General features: G+C 39.1%; 1 protein-coding gene across 1 annotated transcript; it reads left to right on the plus strand.

Moving 5' to 3' along the window:
* Positions 1-36: 36 nt before the first annotated feature.
* LOC121434744 (GTP-binding protein 10) lies at positions 37-21,225 on the plus strand. The gene is made up of 10 exons (XM_041633685.1): positions 37-123; positions 3,159-3,352; positions 4,439-4,530; positions 5,023-5,167; positions 9,624-9,697; positions 11,794-11,846; positions 14,970-15,077; positions 15,764-15,841; positions 16,636-16,759; positions 20,116-21,225. The coding sequence occupies exons 1-10, from the start codon at positions 91-93 to the stop codon at positions 20,322-20,324; spliced, it is 1,110 nt and encodes a 369-aa protein (XP_041489619.1). The 5' UTR covers positions 37-90; the 3' UTR covers positions 20,325-21,225.
* Positions 21,226-22,844: the final 1,619 nt, after the last annotated feature.

Below are 22,844 nucleotides of genomic sequence, written 5' to 3' on the forward strand. Positions count from 1 at the left end.
CGTCACCTCGGCGACCAGCAGTGACGTCATCGGCGCGCCCGCCCCGAGTCCGCGCGGGTTCTGCCGGAGGGAGTCCGCCCCTTCGCGGTCATGGTGCGCTGCGGTTGCGCGTGGCTGAGAAAGGTCCGTGCCGGGGGTCCTGCCCCAGCGGGGGTCTGTCGCCGCTCTGCCGGGTTGTCGTTCCTCAGGTCCCTCATGTGCCCCTTGACGTGGCTAGGCCTGTTTGGGTCCGGCTTTGGGGAATTTCTAGAAAATTCCGCAAAGCACGTGGGAGGGAAATTGGGGTACCTGGCAGCAGTTTAGACACGGTTTTACGGTGTACGTGGTGTACAGCGACTTTTGCTTTTTTTGTTTGTTTGTTTTCACTCTTGTTTAATGTAGCACTCATAACCCGTTCTTATACGTTTTTCCTCCCTTGTTCTGCTTTTCGTATCTTTCTGAAGATCTTTTCTGGAAGCCAAAAGTGTTTAATTGTTGTGCCTCCTACAGAGATCTTAGTTTTTATGTAGTGTCTGTTTTAGAATCCATTTTCATAACAATTCTCAACCAGCTGCTTCGACTTAAAAAAAAAATAAATCACAATCGGCTTACTAGTAATAAATAGCCTTTGGAAACTAGAAGACATCTTATTTAAGCCATTCCCTGCTAGTAACAGCCACTGTAAGGACCTTAATATATTTGATGAATCTAGAAAGTAAAGAAGAAGTCACATGTTGAACACAGCTTTAAAAGCCCTTACCAAGAGTATTGCTATACCAGAGTGGTCAATATTCACTTTTTAAAATTCCCAGTTATTTCGGAGACCTAAAAGTTTGCAGATTATCAAAATATTGTAGATTATAAAAAGTGTGGCTACTTAAGGAGTTACTCTGTAATTTGAAAGCCTGGGATTAATACACAGGATCTTTATAAGAAGTTGCGGATTAGCCAGGCATTGGTGGCATATGCCTTTAATTCCAGCACACCAGAAACAGGAGTCTGGCTCTTTGAGTTCAGTTCGAGGCCAGCCTGGGCTACAGAGTGAGTTCCAAGACAGGGTTCAAAGCTACAGAAAAACCCTGTCTCTGAAAACAAAAAACAAAACAACAAAAAAAAGTTGCCGATTTACTAAACCAGAGACACTAAATTCAGAATAAGATTTCCAGCACAATCCAGTTTCTGAGGAAGCCTGCAAAGGCAGAGTAAAAGTCAGTGAGAGCAACAGTCCAAGGATGCCTCAGATCATAAAACCATATGTGAAGCCATATTTTAGTTCTATAATTTGAGAATACATTGGCAGTCTGACACCAGGAAGTGGGTTTATGATAGAAAAGAACAAATGATCTAAGTAGAGGAACACGAATACAGTGGCAGAGACTGAGCAGAGCATTGCCGAGAAAAGAGCGAGGGGAGGGGAAGGGGAAAGTTAGAACCAATAAACAATACTCTAGTGATAGCGTGAAGGACTTGAATACAGTTCTGTGAGTATTCTGTTATTTCATAAGCAGTAAAACCCCAAAGCCATGATTGTTTCTGTGTAGAGGAGAATACAGACATCAGCCTCACTTAAGAAAAAAAGAAAAGAGCTCTTGTCTCACGGTAGTGGACGCATTAAGAAGAAATGATGAAACGTTGAAAGACCATTTGGGGTGAACAGTTAAGGTTGTAAGAGGACAGTGGTACTGGAAAGAGTTAGGCTTCTGGGAAAGCCACAATTACAGTCAAAAGCCATGCGTTTGTTCAGTGAACAAATAAACTTTGATAATGATTTGAGGAAACAGATTTTTTAGTAGTATTTATTGAGCTCTACATTTTTCTCTGCTCTCCTCCCTGCTTTTCCCCTACCCTCTTAAACCCTTCCCCAAGGTCCCCATGCTCCCAATTTACTCAGAAGATCTTAATCTTTTTCTACTTCCCATGTAGGTTAGATCTATGTAAGTCTCTCTTAGTGTCCTCATTGTTGTCTAAGTTGTGGTTTGTAGGCTGGATTTCTTTGCGTTATGTTTAAAAATCACCTATGAGTGAGTACATGTGATAATTGTCTTTCTATGTCTGGGTTACCACACTCAAATTAATGTTTTCTGGCTCCATCATTTGCCGGCAAAATTCAAGCTGTCATTTTTTTTTCCTACTCTGTAGTACTCTATCATGTAAATGTGCCACATTTTTCTTACCCATTCTTCGATTGAGGGGCAGTTAGGTTGTTTCCAGGCTCTGGCTATGACAAACAAAGCTGCTATGAACATAGTTGAGCACATGTCCTGGTGGCACAATTGAGCATCCTTTGGATATATACCCAAAAGTGGTATTATTGGGTCTTGAGGAAGGTTGTTTCCTAATTTTCTGAGAAATCACCACACTGACATCCAAAGTGGTTGTACCAGTGATGCAGAAGTGTTACATTTTCCCCACAACCTCTCCAGCATAAATTGTCATCAGTGTTTTTGATCTTGGCCATTCTTACAGGTGTAAGATGGAATCTCAGAGTTGTTTTGATTTGCATTTCTCTGATGACTAAGGATGGAAACCGATTTTTTATTGTTGCTTTTATAACATTTTGTTTTGGAGGGAACATCGATTCAACTGATACCCATCAAGTTACTTAAAAGAGTTTCAAATATAAATGCAATACACTCCCACCTTTGAGTTGGCTTAATCTTCTAAATACTTCCTTTTTTCCTGGGGGATAGTTGCTGGTATCTACTAAGATCATCCAGGAGAGAAGGTTTAGAATGTTAAATGGGAGAAAGGGCAGAGACCTTGAGGATCGGTGAAGCAATCAATCCTAAGAAAGGGGAATTGGAAAGGGAGGTTATCTAAGGAAAGGCTCCGCAATATTTATATAGAAAACTTTGGTTCTTTCTTAAAAGAAGCCTCAGTAGGACTGGAGAGATGGCTCAGTGGTTAAGAGCATTAACTGCTCTTCCAGAGGTTCTGAGTTCAATTCCCAGCAACCATATGGTGGCTCACAACCACCTGTAATAAGATCTGGTGCCAACTTCTGTCTTCAGGGACACATGCAGGCAGACCATTGTGTACATAATAAATAAATAAATCTTGAAAAAAAAATAATAAAAATTAAAAAAAGAAGCCTTAGTATAATGAAACCAGCACCTTTAAATTGATCAGAACCAAGTGGTGTATAATTATCCTCCCCCCCCCCCTCTCTCTCTCTCAAGTATGGAAATTTCATTGATAACCTAAGAATCTTCGCCAAGGGAGGAAGTGGTGGAATGGGTTACCCTCGTTTAGGTGGAGAAGGTGGAAGAGGTGGTGACGTCTGGGTCGTAGCCCATAAACATATGACTTTGAAACAACTTAAGAAGAAATATCCTCAGAAACGTTTTGTAGCTGGAGTAGGAGCTAACAGTCGGTAAGTGCTTGTGAAATGATCTGAGCTTCATGAAAACCCTCCTGGTAAAACAGAATACAGAACTTAACTAATAACTGAAAGTAAATTATTTTTTGTGATTCCAAACAAGCACAAGTCTAACATGACTGCTTTGGTGGTTTGGACCTTTATCCACTTATTCTCCCGGTGTCCCTTCTGCATTTCCTCTCCGGAATGTGGATGTTATCTGAATCCCTACTTTTCTCCAAACTTACCTTGAGCGAAACTTCCCCAGTGCCACTGCAGCTCACCACCATGAAATCTTTCCTCGATAACTCTTCCACCCAAATAGAACCAGTATTTGCTTTGAATCAACTTTTCTAATGCTTCCTGTGTTTATATAAATAATAATTATATATATGTGTATAAAATCCAGCATAAAGAAATAAGATGAAAGAACACAATATTTTACAGCTCCCTCTTTTTCCTTAGCCCTTCATGCCTAAAATTTATTCAGAAAGCTGTGTCACAGTATTGAGATTAACATTTATTCAGAAAGTTGTGTCACAGTATCGAGATTAGCATTTTATCATTGCCAGTTATTAGGCAACTGTCAGTTCTGGGTGGTTTTTTTTTTTTTATTGCCATAGCCACAATGTATAACTGATATCCTGTGTAGATATTCTCTACAATAAGTGACCCTGTTTCTTAATTCGTAAGCTTATGTTCAATTTTTTGATAAATTCCTACAAGTGGAGTTACTGTTAGAAAATTATATCAACTTATTTTCATGTAAGATTTAAGTACTGCCAGTCATGGTCAGTTTTTTTAGAAGATTGACAATGGGTTTGTTGGGGTTTTCTACTTTGTTTGTATTGTAGCAATCATTATTTATATTTCAAATGTACCGTATATTCATTTCAGGTTGAAATGACTTTTAGTGGTTAACTTGGTAATGACTTATTTCTATTTTTATGATACACAGTATAAAATGTAAAAAAGAAGAATAATTTCTTTTTAGTATTTAACCTTTTAATAACTGTATTAGTGAGAAGGGTTTATTGCTAGTTGCCTTTGTAAGTCATTTAATTTTGTGATTCTTTTTTGTTTTGTTTTGTTTTTTTGTAGAGTTAGTGCACTGAAGGGCTCCAAAGGAAAAGACTGTGAAATCCCTGTGCCTGTGGGTGTTTCAGTAACTGATGAAAATGGCAGAGTTGTAGGTGGGTGTGCTGCAGCTTCTGAGCTGCTGAGAAATGAGCAGTTTCCAAAATTAGTTCAGAAAACAGTATAGTAGCTTCTTAAATTGCAGAATAAAATTTTTAACATTTATTATTTTAGTTGCTGGCTTATTAAATATTTTTTAAATGTACATAAAATATTTAAAAACTTCCTGCTAGATTGAACATGACTTTAAAGAGGTAAGGATACTTAGTTTTAAAACATATTAATCAGCTCCCCTGTAGCTGCTTACAAGAATGTTTTTCTGGGGTAAGTATTTATTTGCCTTGTGTCCACAGTAGGCAAACACTTTGCTTCTGAGCTCCCAGCCCCAGGGAGTTGCTTTAAAAAGTGCCTCCTTTTATAAAGACATTAAATCTTAAGTGTAGCCCATTGGATTTCTAAATTGGAATTTCTTGACATGTATTTGTACAAAAACAAAACAACATATTACTGGTTTTACTTACTAATGTTTGTTGTCTTTCCTCTTAAAGGAGAACTCAATAAAGAAGAAGATAGAATTTTGGTTGCTAAAGGTGGCCTTGGTGGTAAATTACACACAAATTTCTTACCTTTGAAAGGCCAGAAGCAAATAATTCACCTTGACCTAAAAGTTATAGCTGATGTAGGCCTAGTAGGGTAAGTATCGTTTATATTCTTATAAAACGTTCAAGCAGACCAATACTACAAAATAAATGTAAATAATAATTTGGGGCCGTAAATATTCCTAGTTTATGTAATTTGTGTGCTAGCACTGGATCTGTGACCCAGGCTACCTGTGGCTGGTTGGGGAGAAGTCATGAGTGAGGAAGTCAGGGAGACTTACCAGGCAGAAGTAGGAGGCCTGGCTGGGTAGAGAGGTTAGGTAAATGACAGAAGGAACCTGTGGGTGGTGGCAGGTAAGATGGATCCTTGGGAAATGTTTTCTTAAGTGACTCTTATTTTAATTCTTTTACTTAATGCTCTTGTTTAATACTTAATACAAAGTGGGCCTTAAGGAAAATTTAGCAGTAAAGTCAAAAGCTTTTAAAGTGATCATGTATTTTAAACCCATATTTACTCATGTAGAAATTTATTTTAATAAAGAAATTAAAGATACAAAGATTTAAGATAGTCACCATATTGTTTAGTTTTTATTTTATTTTATATGTATGGCGTTTTGCCTTCATGTATATCTCTGTACCACTTGTATGCTTGATATCCTCTGAGGCCATAAGAAGGCATATGTGTGGTTTCTGAGAATTGAATTCAGGTCCTCTGGAAGAACAGCTTGTGCTCTTAGCCACTGTGCCATTATTCCAGCCCCATGTTTAAACTTTTAGAAACAAGGTAAGACAATACATACAATTTTTTACAGAGAGAAAATAAAGGAATAATTTAGTTATTAATCCTACCACTCCAAAATATCAGTTAATAGTGTATATTATTCCAGTTGTACACGCGTTTTTATTACATTCGTGTTTGTGTATATATGTCTGAGTGTGCAATTGCCACAGCACATGTGTAAATCCTAGGGATCAAACAGAAGTCAGACTTTATCCCCTGAGCCATCGCGAAGGCCTTTTGATGACTGTAATATACATATTTTTGTAGTTGTTTATAATTGCAAAAAATTAGAAGCTATGTAAATGTTTGTCACTAGAAAGTTGGCTGGGGCCGGGCGGTGGTGGCACACGCCTTTAATCCCAGCACTCGGGAGGCAGAGGCAGGCGGATCTCTGTGAGTTCGAGACCAGCCTGGTCTACTGGTCTACAAGAGCTAGTTCCAGGACAGCAAAGCCACAGAGAAACCCTGTCTCGAAAAACAAAAACAAAAAAACAAAAAAAAAAAAGAAAGTTGGCTGGGTAAGCTGTATATTAACTATTGAAAAGTTGTTCTTAATGTCATGTCATGCAGTTTAAAAGAAGGTCAGTCAGTTAGGAAATATTCTTTTAAAAAAAAAAAGCCAACCTCAAGGCGTACTATATTAGTCGGAATTCTCTAGAGGAATAAAGCGTATAGAATCAGGGCAAAGGAGTATATTAGAATATTAAATGATGCTGTGGACATTGCTACAGAAAATTTCATTTTTATCTTTTTATTTTTTATTTTATTTTATTTTATTTTGAGACAGTGTTACAAGGAGAGCCCTTTGTTCTTCCCAGTCACCTGACTAGCTTAGCCCACGAAATAACCACACAGAAACTGTATTAATTAAAACACTGCTTGGCCATTAGCTCTAACTTCTTATTGGCTAACTCTTACATATTAGTTTAACCTATCTTTATTAATCTGTGTATCACCACCTGCCAGTGGTTTACCGGAAGTTCTAACCAACGTCCATCTCAGGCAGGAGATCCATTGCTTCTCTCACTCTGCCCTTCTTCCCAGCATTCAGTTCTGTCTTATTGAAAGATAAATTGCCTGGGCTAGAGAGATGGCTCAGAGGTTAAGAGCACTGACTGCTCTTTCAGAGATCCTGAGTTTAATTTCCAGCAACCACGTGGTGGCTCACAACCATCTATAATGAGATTTGGTGTTCTCCTATGACATGCAGGAAGAACACTGTATAAATAATAAATAAATCTTTAAAAGAAGAAAAATATAAAATAAAATAAATTGCAAAAGAGAAGCAAAAGTCTTTTTAAAAAAGAATTATTTATTATATATACAGTATTCTTGGTATTCTGTCTGCAGGTATACCTGCAGGCCAGAAGACAGTGCTAGATCTCATTACAAATGGTTGTGAGCCACCATGTGGTTCCTGGGAACTGAACTCAGGAAGGGCAGGCAGTGCTTTTAACCACTGAGCCATCTCTCCAGCCCAATATAAATAAATCTTTTTTTTAAAAAAAAGAAAAATATAAACAAAATAAAATAAATTGCAAAAGAGAAGGAAAACATATGAAAAAGAGATTTCAGAGATGCTCTTGCTAATTGTAATGCCAAAGCTTTATTTGAATTTGTATCCAAACAATCAGATTTTAAAAATTGGAGACCCCTGAGCTGCAACTGACCTGAATGCCTGCTCCCTAAGGATTAGCTTTCATGGAATCAGAAAGCAACATGCAAGCTTCCAGAGGAGGAAGATAACCCAGTTCTACCAGCTGTGATGCCTATGAACCGTATCAACCCTAAGGAAGCAATGGTGGCCTGTATACCTTGGCAGGAACCAGCAGCTCTCTGATTAGACTAAAGACATTCTTAACAAGAGGGATAAAATGCCTGGTTCTGGAAACTTAAGCAACTACTGTGTGCATGAAGACAGACATAAAAGGGGGCTGGAGAGGTGGCTCAGTGGTTAAGAGCATTGGCTGCTCTTCCAAAGGTCCTGAGTTCAATTCTCAGCAACCACATGGTGGCTTACAACCATCTGCAATAAGGTCTGATACCCTCTTCTGGCCTGCAGGAATACATGTAGACAAATATTGTATACCTAACAAATAAATAAATAAATAAATGAAAACAGACATAAAAGTCACATTATATGGCCTGAGCAGGTTATATCTAGGAGTGTGTGTGTGTGTGTGTGTGTATACACAATACACACATGCGTGAAATAACATAATGAAAGAAGAGGTTATGAATTTGAAGGAGAGTGGGAAGGAGTATATGGAACTCTTTGGAAGGAGAAAAAGCAAGGAATAAAAGTTTTAATTTTATTATCTCAATTTTTTTGAAAAAGTAAAAAATATTTGTTAATAGTGTATTACTATGTTTATTAATTTTGTATTTTTGTCTGTGTTTGAAAATGTTCATAATCCAAAAAATATTAAATACTGTTGTCAGTGTTTGGCTAACGAGCTGGCTCAGCAGTTAGGAGCATCAGCAGTTCTTCCAGAGGACCCAGATTAATTCCCATCATCCACATGGCAATACACAACTGTCCGTAACACCCAGGGGCTCCAGTTCCCTCTTCTGGCTTCAGCAGGCACAGGCCGCACTTGTGGTCCATAGACATACAAGCAAAACACCCGTATACAGAAAGACTAATTACTTAAAAGAAAAGAGAGGTAGTGAATTGCAAGGTTTTGAGCGCCAAGAACTCATTTGTAGTTGTGTGCATGCACGTGTCTGTGGGGTGTGAGCATGTCCGTCCAGTGCATGTGCAGGAGTGAGGTGTCAGGTCCCTCTGCAGCTGCAGTCACATGCAAGCACTAGTGAGCTGTCCGGGACGGATGCTGAGTACCGAACTCGTCTTCTCTGCAGAAGCAGTGCAAACTGTTTTTAGCCCTCAGCCATTCTCTCCAGCCCTGAATTATTTATTTTGTTTATGTAACTAAACAAAAAACAGGTACTCCACTCTTGTAACTCTTAAATTCACATTTTTACTTTATTCGTATTTTCTCAAGTGTTCTATTATTTTGGACTTTTGATCCTTTGTGGAGAAGAACTGAGGAACTGACTCGTAGGCCTGTCAAATGCACAGTACACATTCTACTCCGGAGCTGTACTAATCTTAATTCAGAAATATTCTAATCTTAATTCAGAAATATTCAAGAAATTTACTTCTTTCGAGAGGGTGCTTTTTGAGACAGGGTTTCTGTGTGCAAGCTCCGAAGACCAGGCTGGTTGTGAACTCAGAGAGCCTCCTGCCTCCCAGGTGCTGGAATTAAAGATAAGTGCTACCACCACCGGGCAAGAAATCTATTTCTTGATGTTGTATGAGAATTCTGAGTGCATGTGAGAAAACTCCAAGAAAACAAGCCAAGAGTCATGTGACCTCAGTGTCTTCAGAACACAGAACTGTTCTTGGAGTGTGTTCTTCTCCTCTGAGGTGTAGGATAGGAGTGAGCTGTCTTGAGTTGTTATTCCTGTGTCTCTATGGAAACCCTGGTGTTGCCGCATGTGGCTTGCCCTTGTGTTGGACGCCTTACCCATGTGATGCTTCCTGTCTCTCAGAGTATACTTGAATAAAGTTGGCTATTGCATGAGACTTTAATCCATCTCACTTTTAGGCCCCACTCTCCAGGTTCACACCACCAACTAAAGCAGTAAATACTTGAAATATTGGGAATTCAGAAATATGTAAATATTAGTAGTTCTGATATTTGTTATAATGGACATATGCATTATATTGTTATAACACACACATACATATAATGTGTCATTTCAGATTCCCAAATGCTGGAAAATCCTCTTTACTGACTCGGGTTTCCCATGCAACACCTGTGATTGCTGATTATGCATGTAAGTATAATTGATGAATTTTAATATATGAGGGTAAGTTTTCTTTGCATGAGAATAATAAAGCTCTGAAGTTAGCTCTAGTTTGAAAGCTTCCAGCAGTTAGGTTCCATGCTGTTCTTACTCTTCCAGGCCACTACAGCTCTCACACTAGTTTCCTGTCCTTAGGAGGAACTTTGCTGCATTTATTTCTCTGTTTCACAGGCCCTTATTTGGTTTATGTAGTATTTTGTAAGTGCTTAACTCTTGTTACACATTGATAAATACTGGGAAAACCGAGATGAACATTTTTATTAATTTTATAAGGATTTATGTATAGGAATCATATTAGGCTAAACTGCTAGAAAACTGATAAGCAAAACCAGCAATTATGTTTATAGACTATTATAATTATACATATACTAGGGGAGAAAGGAATGTGTGCATTTGTGTGTGTGTGTCTCACTGATAAATGAAAGGGAATAAAAGTATTCTGTTGAAGAGTGTAGGTAAGTGTAGACCTTCTTGATAGAATGTGTTTGGCTGAGATATGAATAATAATTTGATTAATCAGTGCCTTAGAGGTAAAGGGCCTTTAAGTCATGAGAACAGCTTAGTAGTTACAAGAAAGTTTGTCTAGAGAAAATGGAGTAAGAGACAGAGAAATGAGATTAAAATCAGATGAAATTGCATAGACTGTGTGGGTTATCTTTTACCTCATTAAATATCTTAGACTATTTGGAAGACTTCATGCAAAGAATAAAATAGAATAGAACTTTCTGAAAGTTCTCTTAGCCTATAATACAGGAATTGATCGGCACAAAGAATTAATGAATCTCCTTAGTATGATAGTGCGGTAGATTGATGAGATACAATGAAGGAGTAGGCTAATGGTATTAAGTAAATCTAATAGAATATTTGCCATTATTAAAGAAAAAAGCGCAAATGGCATTAATCTGGAAAATAATATTAAACCATTCAAAACTTAGAACCTGATGAAGTAGTTACTTTTGAGCTAATTGTTACTAGTTACATGATCAGTGTTTGTTATAACATGAGACCCCTTAAAAGAAGAATGGGGGTATTCTGGTTTGCTTTCTCTTGCTGTGATCAACACCATGGGCAAATCACCTTGGGAAGGAAAGGGTTTATTTGACTTACAGGTAATAACCCATCACCCAGGGAAGCCACTGCAGACCTCAGGGCAGGAGCTTGAAGCAGAGACCACAGAGGAGTGCTGCTTACTGGCTTGCTGCTCTGATTTTCTCAGCTGCTGTTCTTATATAACCCAGGACCACCTGTTCAGGGGCGGCACTGCCTACAGGAGACTAGGCCTTTCTCCATCAATTAGCAAGTTAAATATTATATATAAAGATCTGTGTTTATATACAATCTTAAATATATATAATACATGTGATATATATGTCTGTGTATTTCACATATATTTATGACATATATAGACATGCTTACAGGCCAATAACTCTTCAGTTGAGGTTCCCCTTCCCCAGGTTTGTCAGTGCAGGCCAGATTAGCCATGACAGAAGGAAGGACAAAAAAATCCCAGGAGAGAGCTAGTACAAAGTGGTAAGGCATAAGGACAACTGAGATGAGAACGGACTAGAGAAATTTTACTCGGCCTTGTGAGGTACTTTAGTGGGTAAAGGTACTTGCCCTTAAAACCTGAATTTTCTTTACCTTGGGTGAAGGAGAGAACTGAGATCTGGAGGTTGTTCTGACCCCGACATGCATACCCGTCCATGCACAAGCCCCTCCCCAAGTAAGGAAATGCATACATAAAGGTAATGCAATTTTAAGGAGAAAAGAAAGAAAATGTTTACTGCAGAATCAGTGGTGGTGATCAGAACTTAATTCTGAGCCCCTAAACATTCTCAAGCTGTCCCTGGCCATGGAACAGGAGGACTTTAGGCCAGAGAACAGAAGTCTCTGTCTTTTTAAAATACAGTGTGAGTTATAGAGATAACTGTAGCTTCCATTTCAGCAAATTAAAGTAGGATTAAATATTCAGAAGGAAGATACTGTTCATTCTATACAATGTTGACATTATTCTAGAGAATTTGTCTTTTATTCTTTCCCTAATTTGCTGTCCTTTTGCCTTTCAGTTACAACACTAAAGCCTGAACTTGGAAAGATTATATACAATGATTTCAAACAGGTTGGTATTTTTAAAGTAAAACACACACACATCTTTAGAAGTTGTAGGGGTTTTTTGGTAGTAGGAGTTTTAAAAATATCCACTATTGCTGGATGGTGGTAGCACATGCTTTTAATCCCAGCACTCAGGAGGCAGAGGCAAGTGAATCTCTGTGAATTTGGGGCCAGCCTGGTCTACAAGAGTGAGTTCCAGGACAGGCTCCAAAGCTATAGAGAAACCCTGTCTCGAAAAACAAATCAAAAACAAAACAAAATATTGACTATTGTTATTTATGTGTGTGTGTAGTTAGATGGATATCAGTTACTAGAGGTGGCATTACAGGCAGTTGTGAGTTGCTTGATTTGGGTGGTGGGAACTGAACTTAGATCCTCTGCAAGAACAGTATGTGTTCTTAGCCATTGAGCCATCTCTCCAGACGTAGGACTTTTATATTTACATGTGTTTATGGTCTTGGAGGAAAAAGCAACATTTTTGTTAATGTTGTTTATGGTAAGTATAAGTATGGATTCTGTTCAGCATTAGTATAGTAAAATAAGAATTTAATTCCTGTTCTTGGAAGTGTTGTGCTTATTCATCCCTATGGAATTACGTCTTCCTAGTCTGTCTCCTGTCAGTATATACCCGTATTTCCCCAGTGAATTGTTAATCTCCAGTTCCTGAAAGCACTTCCAATTGAAACTATGGTGCTTCTGTGGAAACTGATTCCAGCTTTCTGGTTCTGGGGAAGTGGCTGCTTTGAGGTTTGCTTTACATTCTTCATAAAGGAAGAACTATGTCCTAGAGTTTCTTTCTGTATACAGAGAAGCCTGCACGTAGGTGTTTCTAGCAGTTTTACTCATAATTACTAGAACTTGGAGCAATCAAGAATCTCAGTGTTGCAAGGAAGAGGGCCGCTTGTTCATCCTGGCCACCAAGCTAGCTTAGCCCCAAAATAACCACACAGAAACTATGTTCCTTAAATCATTGCTTGGCCTATTAGCTCTAACATCTTATTGGCTAACTCTTACACCTTGATTTAGCCCATTTCTATTAATCTATTAATATCAATTAATTAATTAATATCTATTAATCTAAGCAGTGGCTTACCAGGAAAGATTTGGCATGTCTGATTTTGGCGGCTTCATGGTGTCTTTCTCTTTCTCCACCTTTTTTCTCCCAGCATTTAGTTCTGTCTTCCTCACCTACCTAAGTTCTGCCCTATCAAGGGCCCAAAGCAGTTTCTTTATTAACCAATGAAAACAACACAAAGACAGAAGGACCTCCTACACCATTTCCCCTTTTCTGTTTAGTTGGTGTTTTTTTTTTTGTTTGTTTGTTTGTTTTTTCTTTTTTTTTTTTTTTGCTTTTCAAGACAGGATTTCTCTTTAGCTTTGGAGCCTGTCCTGGAAACTAGCTCTTGTAGACCAGGATGGCCTCAAACTCACAGACATCCTTCTGCCTCTGCCTCCCAAGTGCTGGGATTCTGGGATTAAAGGCATGTGCCACCACTGCCCACCCCTTTTCTGTTTAGACAAAAAGGAAGGCTTTAACATAGTAAAATTTCATATAACAGGTATCAAGCAAGAATTACAGTTACAATATTTTTATTTACTTTATTTTTTATCATAACTAAGGAAAACTATAACTATAAATTTTTCAACTCCATCAAAGACTCCAGAAGGATAAACTATTACCTAAGTGCATAGGAAGTGTATTGTAAGCAACTTCCAAAACTCTAGAATTGACAGAGACATCTTGCTGCCTGAACAGTCACCCAAAGTTCTGTACCATTGGGGCATCCATCTTTAGCCTACAGGCCCATAGTATCATGAAGCAGGAAACCCCAAAGTATCATCTCACCTTTGACAAGTTGAGCAGTCATTTCTCTGTGGGTCCTGCATGTCCAGTTCAGCAGTTCAGGCAAGAGCAGTTTCTTGCACAAATGGCTAACCAACTCCATAAGGAGACTCTTCAATGCCCATCTTTCTCTTGAAGTAGAGCAGATGTGTTTTACTGTTATGAAAAATCTTAAGTTTTTAAACATTTTAAATGCCATATTTTGAAGGTCTCTGAAAGATTTGAAGAATACCTATCTAACTGAAATATACTTCTATATATCTAGAAAATATAACATGATTACAAACTTGACTATTATAGATGACTATTTATTAACCTATATTTTTAAATTATACATTACATTTTTTTAAATGAGCTACACAAACACAATACCTTAGTCAAGAGCAGAAATATACATATCTCCAGCGAGCTACATGGCTTCTTCCTGATTTTACCTTCATTCTTATGTTGATATAGTCGAACACGTTGGAATGCCAATTGTGCAATGTGAGGGCCTGCTGGTTTGTCCCTGCCACCCGGCTAGCTTACACCTGAAATAACCAAAACTGTATTAATTAAATCACTGCTTGGCCCATTAGCCCTAAATTCTTATTGGCTAACTCTTACATATTAGCTTAACCCCTTTCTATTAATCTGTTTATCACCACGAGGTGGTGGCCTACCAGCAAAGTCTCAGCACCTCTATCTCTGGTGATGGGTCTATGGCAATTTTTTGACTCTGCTTTTTTCCTCTCAGCATTTTGTTTAATTTTTCCTGCCTACCTAAGTTCTGCCCTATCAAGGGCCTAAAGCAGTTTCTTTATTAACCAATGAAAGCAACACAAAGACAGAAGGACCTCCTACACCATCTCAGTATGGTTACAGATAAACTGTTACATCTGGAGAATGAAATAGTCAGTTCTAAAAATTAATAGATTATGAAGCCATGAAAAGTTATGGAAGATCTTGAGTTCATATTGCTCAGTGAAAGAAACCAAAAGATACATTAAAACATATGCACACATTAATTAATTATTTGAATTATTTGTGAAAAGAAAATTACAAACTTACCTTATTAATAACTGTTGAAGTAATAAATATTAAGCTAATCCCCCAATATCTATAAATTGGTAGACTCATGAGTTAAAACAGGATTCGGATATCTGATGAAACCTTTTAACATGTTTATTTCAAAGGTACCATGGAGTGCTTAACTGGAAACTATGAAATATGAAAATTTGGGAATAATTGAACTTGATTCTTTCTCATCTATTTTTCTTTTTCAACAAATCATTACTTTTATGTTAGATTTCAGTAGCCGACCTCCCAGGTCTGATAGAAGGAGCACATATGAACAAAGGAATGGGCCACAAGTTCCTCAAGCATTTAGAGCGAACCAGACAACTGCTCTTTGTTGTAAGTCATACATTTCAGTGATGTTCACATGACTTAGCTTGGTTTCCCTGGAAACACTTTATAGTAAAATTAAAGATAATGTGACACAAACCCCACTTTCATCATTGCTGGTCTGTTGTTCATCCTGTAGAGGTGTCAAACGCTTTTACAACCTGGTGGCATCAGAGCCATCTTAGACGTGTGATCATACTCTATAAGTTCACATCGTGATAAGATCATTGGGCATGTTTTCAGAATGTAGCTCTGGTATATTAGGTACATGACTGTACTAATAAATATCACTCCAGTAAATCTGTGTCAACGGGGATAAGTCAGTAGATCACTGTTTATAGCGTGGGGGTGGAAATGTTGTTGCTACTGTAGTGTGTGTACGTTTGACCATACTTAGCAAGACTTGATTCCTGGAGATTTTGGCATGCTCTTCTATAGTATCTCTTATATTAATTGGTGATGCTTAAGTTATGGATGAGATTGCTTATAATAGTATCAATTATTTGTACTAGTTTTTCACCAATGACTCATTTAATAGTGATGCTTATAGCTATCATAACAACTCAATTTCTGTTCTTGGACTTCATGACTAAGTTGCCAGTAAAATGTAGATTGAGAAATGATTCAGAGAGAAGACATTGATAAACACAGAACTGAGCAACCGTTTTATGTTCTGGGTTCTCTCTTCTCTTCAGGTTGATATTTCGGGATTTCAGCTCTCTTCTGTAACTCCGTACAGAACTGCCTTTGAAACAATAATACTTCTTACAAAAGTAAGTTTTTTGGTTTACTGTGTTCTGGAGCTAGTTCTCCTTTTATGTGAGTCACACAGTAATCAGAATAATCACCTTTTTAAAGATTTTATCCAGTTAAAGAATCAAAGTTGCTGTTTCCAGTTCTTCAGTATTCCCCTTTTCTCATTATTATGAGGGTACTGCCCTCTCGTGCCCCATGTCCCTGCTCAGCTGACCTTGTTTCTGCCCTGGCGTCTGTCTTCTTGAAGCATTCCCCATTAAAAAAACTCTGCTCACTCTTTTCTCCTTTTGTGGAGGTACTGATGGTCAAGCCATGAACGTTGCACAAGCATTCCACCGTTAAGCTATAATCCCAGCACTTGTCTTACCATGTAAGCAAGGTTACTGAGAGTTATTTGTGATCTTACCCACTGCCAGTATTTCCCATTGCCTACCGATGGCTTAGCTTGGTTTCCCTGGAAACACTTTATAGTAAAATTAAAGATAATGTGACACAAACCCCACTTTCATCATTGCTGGTCTGTTGTTCATCCTGTAGAGGTGTCAAACGCTTTTACAACCTGGTGGCATCAGAGCCATCTTAGACGTGTGATCATACTCTATAAGTTCACATCGTGATAAGATCATTGGGCATGTTTTCAGAATGTAGCTCTGGTATATTAGGTACATGACTGTACTAATAAATATCACTCCAGTAAATCTGTGTCAACGGGGATAAGTCAGTAGATCACTGTTTATAGCGTGGGGGTGGTATAAAATCAGTATAATTTTATACTGATATAAAATTACTTGGTTTCTCTTTTTATTTCAAGGAGTTGGAGTTATACAAAGAGGAACTGCAGACAAAACCTGCACTCTTGGCAGTTAATAAGATGGACTTGCCCGATGCCCAGGTTAAGCTTGAAAAACTGATGAAACAGCTCCAGAACCCCGCAGGTAAAGCGTCATTCACTTCTCTGTTCCTCGGTACAGAGGAAGATCACAGAATGTTGGGACTATTTTGGTGAAGGGATTAAGGTTTTGAGACAGGGTTTCCTGTAACCCAGTCTGGCTTCAAATTTGCCACCTTGAATTCCTACCTCCCAGGTGCTGGGGTTATAGATATGTAATATCCTGACCAATGATAGCAAAGATCGGTGGGAAAGAAAATCAGTAGATGGGGCTGGAGAGATAGATGGCTCAGAGGTTAGAAATACTGACTGTTCTTCCAAAGGTTCTGAGTTCAATTCCCAGCAACCACATAGTGGCTCACAGCCATCTGTAATGAGGTCTGGTGCCCTCTTCTGGCCTGCAGGCATACATGTAGACAGGATACTGTATACTTAATAAATAAATGAATGTTTAAAAATTGAACTTCAAAAAAAAAAGAAAATCAGTAGTTTCTACTCTGAGAAACTATATTTGAACTCATAATGTATAAGCACTGAAGTAGCATTGACCTGTCATTATCAGGTCTCAAAATGGATGATGCAGTTAAGTTAGAGAAAGAAAAGAAAAATTCTTTGATCCAGAAAGGTAAAGTTTTATAAAGAATTAAAATTTATGTGGACCTTTAAAGGGTAGGGGAGAGGGCCCAGAGATGTCACAGCCATTGAGAGCACACGCCATGGTGAAGGACCAGAGTTTGGTTTCCAGCATCCATGTCGTAGCTACCTGAACTCCAGCCTCAGGAGGGTTTGCTGGCTCTTGTGCTCACACACATCTGTATCCCAGACATCCATTATTAAAGATAAAATAAATCTTTTTGGTTGGTTCTTGGGTCTGTTTGTTTTTATTTTTTCTTATTTTTAGACAGGGTTCTGTAATGTATGCCTGCCTGGCCTAACAATCACTGTATGGACCAGGTTGGCTTTAAACTCAGAGATCCACCTGCTTCTGCCTCCTCAGTGCTGAGATTAAAACTGTGTACCATCATAACCAGCTAAAAATAAAATACAACTTTAAGAAAAAGAAGACAAAACCAAAACAGAGGAAATGTGGGTAAAAGGTGTGATGGAGGAGGGTCATCTGTTTATGTGTTACTCTCATTGGTTAAATAATAAAGAGAACTGCTTGGCCTGATAGGTCAGAACATAGGTAGGTGGGGAAGACAGAACTGAATGCTGGGAGGAAGAAGGCAGTGAGGCAAACGCTATAGCTGTCCTCTCCAAGATAGATGCAGGTTAAGATCCTTCCCGGTAAGCCACCACCTCATGGTGCTACACAGATTATTAGAAATGGGTTAATCAAGATGTGAGAGCTACCCAAAAAGAGGCTGAACTAATGGGCCAGGCAGTGTTTAAAAGAATACAGTTTCCATGTAATTATTTCAGGTAAGGCTAGCCGGGTGGCGGGAAGCACCCGCCACTCCTATCATTACAAAGGGGGAAAAGTCTACAGCTAACCATGAAGCGTGAACAGGTTTTATCAACTCCACAATTTGTCTCGCCAGTACACACTGCACTTTAACAAACACAGTAGGGTTTTACTTGTTTTTAAGATTTTATATATGTCTGGGTAGGTGTTTTTTCTGTGTGTCTGTCTATGTACCATGTGCATGCCCAGTAACTGAAGAATATCAGTTTTTAGAAAAGAACATCTAGTCCTGTGCTTATGTGACACAGAAAATACATCCTCTGACTAAAAGGATTTGTCTGAAACTTCTTAAATGAAAATATTTCCACTATATAAAGAAACTCAGGGGTCTGTCTTAGTCACTGTTCTGTTGCTGTGAAGAGACACTGTGACCAAGACAACTCTTATGAAGGAAAGCATTTAACAGGGGACTTAGTCCATTGTCATCATGGGGCGGGGAGCATGAGCCTGGAGCAGTATCTGAGCGCTGCATCCTGGGCCACAGGCAGAAAGAGAAACAGACATGAGAGACACTGGGCCCTATCTGGGCTTTTTGAGATGCCAAGTGCATACTTTCTCCAACAAGGCCACACCTCCTCATCCTTCTAATCCTAGCAAAGAGTTCCACTTGTGCTGACTGAAGATTCTAATGTGTGCGCGTGCAGGGGCCGTTCTGATTCAGACACCAGAGACTCTCCACAGTGTGGAGAACTGGCTGTGGTAAACACTATTATCCTGTAGCGATGATGGTCTTAGCTTCTGGTCTAGAAGAAGGCTCATGTGCACATAGGAGCAGTGGCACAGATGACAAGTGGCCTCCGCTTTTGAAGAATGCTGATTTGTCTCCTTTCTGTTCCAGGACTGATAATTGAGGAAAACAGACTTTGATATACTAGGATGAGCAGACAGCACCAAGGTCATTTTTCTTCTCTTGAAAATGGTTCCCCACGTGGTGTACATGTTAGAACTGTCCCTGAGACAGTACATTAGTCCTGGGACCTACGTACTCCCTAATAATGTTCATTCCCTAATGGCATTTGCTTTTTTAGGTCAGTAGTTTTGTTTCTTGTGTTGACCTTGCAAGAGGCGGTGCTAGAAATGAGGTAGTCAGGAGTCTATAGGTACTCTGGGCCACCACAGTTCTCAAGCTTGTCTCCCTGGACTTTCTGCACGATGACTTTAGTCTGGCCATGTTGATTTAGATGATGCTTGACCCATCCAGTCAGTTTGCCGTTCCCCTTCACCTCACACCCCACTGCCATGGTGTTAGGGAGAAGATAGTCATGCAGCTTTGGTAGCCCTAGGTGATTGATTGGATTCAGATAAAGTGATCTGCCCTTCTTTTTGGACCCCATTCTCTATGGTGGGATACCTTGCTCAGCCTTGATAGGGGGCAAGGGAGGGGTTTGGTCCTACCTCAACTTTGTATGCCAGACTTAGTTGACTCTCCAAGGAAGCCGTACATCCTCTGAGGAGTGGAATGGTGTGTAGGAAGGGAGGAAATGGGAGTGGGGGAGAAGGGGAAGAAGGGGGAGCTGGGGCTAGTATGTAAAATTTTAAAAAAAATTAAAAAAAATCTACTGTTGAACTGTTCTATCTCCTGCTGCAGTTTTAAATGTCGATGCTGTGTCTGGGGGACGTTAAAGCAAGCCAGAATGTTCCAAATGATGTCACCGTTTTTATGGGAACTAAGTGTTGTCATGGTTTATCTAATACTTGTTCTTTATTTGGCTTAAAATAAATTTCTCCAATAGTAATTAACCAAGTCCTTGCTCTATGCTAAGAACCACCATTATCAGTACTAACACAAAGATCCCAGGAGCCAGTGAGACAGGGAAGAGCAGGGGAGGAGTTCCTGGTGCTAAGTTGTCAGTTTATTGCTTCTCAGATCAAACATCTGCGTAATTTTTACTTAATTTTTTAAAAAGGTTGTGAAAACCACCTATTCTTTGTTTCAGATTTTCTGCATTTATTTGAAAAAAACGTGCTTCCAGAGAAGGCTGTGGAGTTCCAACATATCGTCCCCATCTCCACGGTTACCGGGGAAGGGATTGAGGAGCTGAAGAGCTGTGTCAGGAAGTCGCTGGACCAGCAGGACAGCAAAGACAGCGATGCACATCAGCGGAAGCAGTTGCTTCGTTTGCAGGTTTCCAGTGGAGCATCTTAGAGGGAGCACGTTAGAGCATGCTGTCCACTTCCGGAGAGGGCAGTGTTTAAACCTAGTGTAAGGTGTCGGTTCTAACGAAGAAGGAAATCATGTTATTTAAAACACAGATGAGGGCTGGAGAGATGGCTCAGTGGTTAAGAGCACTGGCTGCTCTTCCAGAGGTCGTGAGTTCAATTCCCAGCAACCACATGGTTGCTCACAACCATCTGTAATGAGATCTGGCGCCCTCTTCTGGCATATGGGCATACATGAAGGCAGAATGTTGAATACATAATAAATAAATAAATCTTTAAAAAAACCACCAAAATACACAGATGAGACTGGAATGCATTATGTTCCAAGAACAAGACAAATGTCACATGATCTCACTTACATGTGGAATCTTAAAAAGAAAAGAAAACTGGACAGGTGGAAATCCTGAAAAGTGATGATCATTAAGGACAGGGAGATAAAAGTTAGGAGATGTTGCTCAAAAGATACAAAGCTTCAGTTAAGCTTAGCAGATCTGTTGTGTAGCTGGTTGTTTATAGTTAGAACAATGTATCATATTTTGAAAATTTGTAACAAAGTAGGTTTTGCCGGGTGGTGGTGGCGCACGCCTTTAATCCCAGCACTCGGGAGGCAGAGGCAGGCGGATCTCTGGGAGTTCGAGGCCAGCCTGGTCTACAAGAGCTAGTTCCAGGACAGGCTCCAAAACCACAGAGAAACCCTGTCTCGGAAAAAAAAAAAAAAAAAAAAAAAAGTAGGTTTTAAGTGTTCTAACCACAAAAATCTGAGAAAATATATTTTAAATGAGCTTGAGTCTATTTCAAAGCACACTGTGTATGATAAAGATGCATGTATAGTTTTTATGTATTAAGGAAAAATATTTCAAATTAATAAAAATTAATTTTAAAGTGTTTTCACATTTTAAAAATAGTCTTTATCAGTACGTTTCCTGATATATGTGCATTATCCGGAAGAGGAATTTTCTTCTTCCCCCTCTTCTAGTGTTAGCCCAGCAAAGCAATTTCATTTTGCAAAAAGCGTACACAAGACCCAAACTGGGCTAGCACACACCCTGAGAGCAACAGAGCTCCTATATTTTATCCTTGATGTGGGTGGTGACTGGGTCTCATCCCATTGGTCTGACTGATGGCTATTGAGTCAAAGGGGACGATCAGGAAACAATGGCTAAACTACCTAGATTTTAAAGTTTCTCACAACTACCCTCTTTATTACATTGTTTTTCAAATTAGGTATCACATGTTGGCCATTTGAAGTTTCTAGGAAGAGCAAATGATTTATATAATTGGTGCGCCTGCCTTCCAGGAAGATGCATTTTCTTAATTCCCTTGAAAGTATTTAAACAATACTTACAAATAGAGATTTTTCCTTTAGGTGAAATTTGTTATAAAATGTACACGTTCACTTTTTAAAATTGTAAAATAACAACAACAAAAAGCAAATTAAAGCAGTATATAGGCACCTGAGGCCGCAGACTCTCAGTCTTTCTCAAAGGAAGCACTGTAAGGGGCCTACATTTTACACTTTTTTGTAAAACCCAAATGTGTTCATTCTGATGTTTTCTGTTCTTTTTTTTTTTTTCACTTTTTATAAACTAGCAGCAAATTAGTGACCTTTAAAATACTCCTGGGCAAGCGTGGGAGTCTGTGGTGGTGTGGGCCTGTGACCACAGCACTGGGAAGGAGAAGTGGGGGTTTTGAGTTGGAGGCTTCCTGGGTGACTTAACAAGTTGTAGGCTAGTCTGAAATCATAGTGGGGCCATGTCTCAAAAATGTATAATATAATATAATAGTATATTTTATTTTATTATTTTGTTTTGCCTCCAACCAAGTCTGTGTACCATGTGCCTGTAGAGACCAAAAGAGAGCGTTGAATACCTTGGGACTGGCATTGCCTACTGTTGTGAGTTGCCATGTGGATGCTGGAAGTCAGTCAGTCCCTGGTTCTCTTAACTGCTAAGCCATCTCTCCAGCCCCTTTCTTTAATAATACATTTTGTTAAAAATTACTTGATAATTTAGTGCTTAATAGCAATTGTGGTAATTGATCCCTTTTTTAAAAAACATTTTTTAATTGTGTATTGATTAGACAAATTTCCTCTGACTTGATAATATGGGTGCATTTATTATTTCAATTTGATTCTAGTTTCTGTTCTCTTTACCTACCTCTCATTCTAGTTCCTGGACTAGTTCCCTTGTATCTCTTTTTCCTTCATTACACGGGTGTCTATTGAGCACTGCGCAGGGTGTTGCACTTGCAGGGCTCCAGAAACAGACCGATCCTGCTTATGCTTCATAGCTGAACTGCAGGGAGTTGGCATGGCCTACTTTACAGCACAGGAATGAGGCTGAGGAAAAGCCTTTGAGTTTGCACTGGCCAGCTTCCGTGTCGAGGCCTGGTTTGTCACACACATGATCACATCAGCACCCCTTTCAGCTGTTTCCACCTAGCAGCCTCATGGGGTGAATTCAGGAGTCTGTGCTCTAATCTGATTGTGTCCTTTGTGAGGGATGCA

The sequence above is a fragment of the Microtus oregoni genome, unplaced genomic scaffold, assembly GCF_018167655.1.
Source record: "Microtus oregoni isolate MIOR12 unplaced genomic scaffold, Mior012 000044F_ref0000062, whole genome shotgun sequence".
In the NCBI taxonomy this organism is placed as follows: Eukaryota; Metazoa; Chordata; class Mammalia; order Rodentia; family Cricetidae; genus Microtus; species Microtus oregoni.

Coding starts and splice junctions, on each gene's coding strand:
- LOC121434744 (XM_041633685.1), top strand. CDS start 91: ATGGTGCGCTGCGGTTGCGCGTGGCTGAGAAAG. Junction 3,353..4,438: donor GGAGTAGGAGCTAACAGTCG/GTAAGTGCTTGT, acceptor GTTTTTTTGTAG/AGTTAGTGCACTGAAGGGCT. Junction 16,760..20,115: donor ACAGCTCCAGAACCCCGCAG/GTAAAGCGTCAT, acceptor TCTTTGTTTCAG/ATTTTCTGCATTTATTTGAA.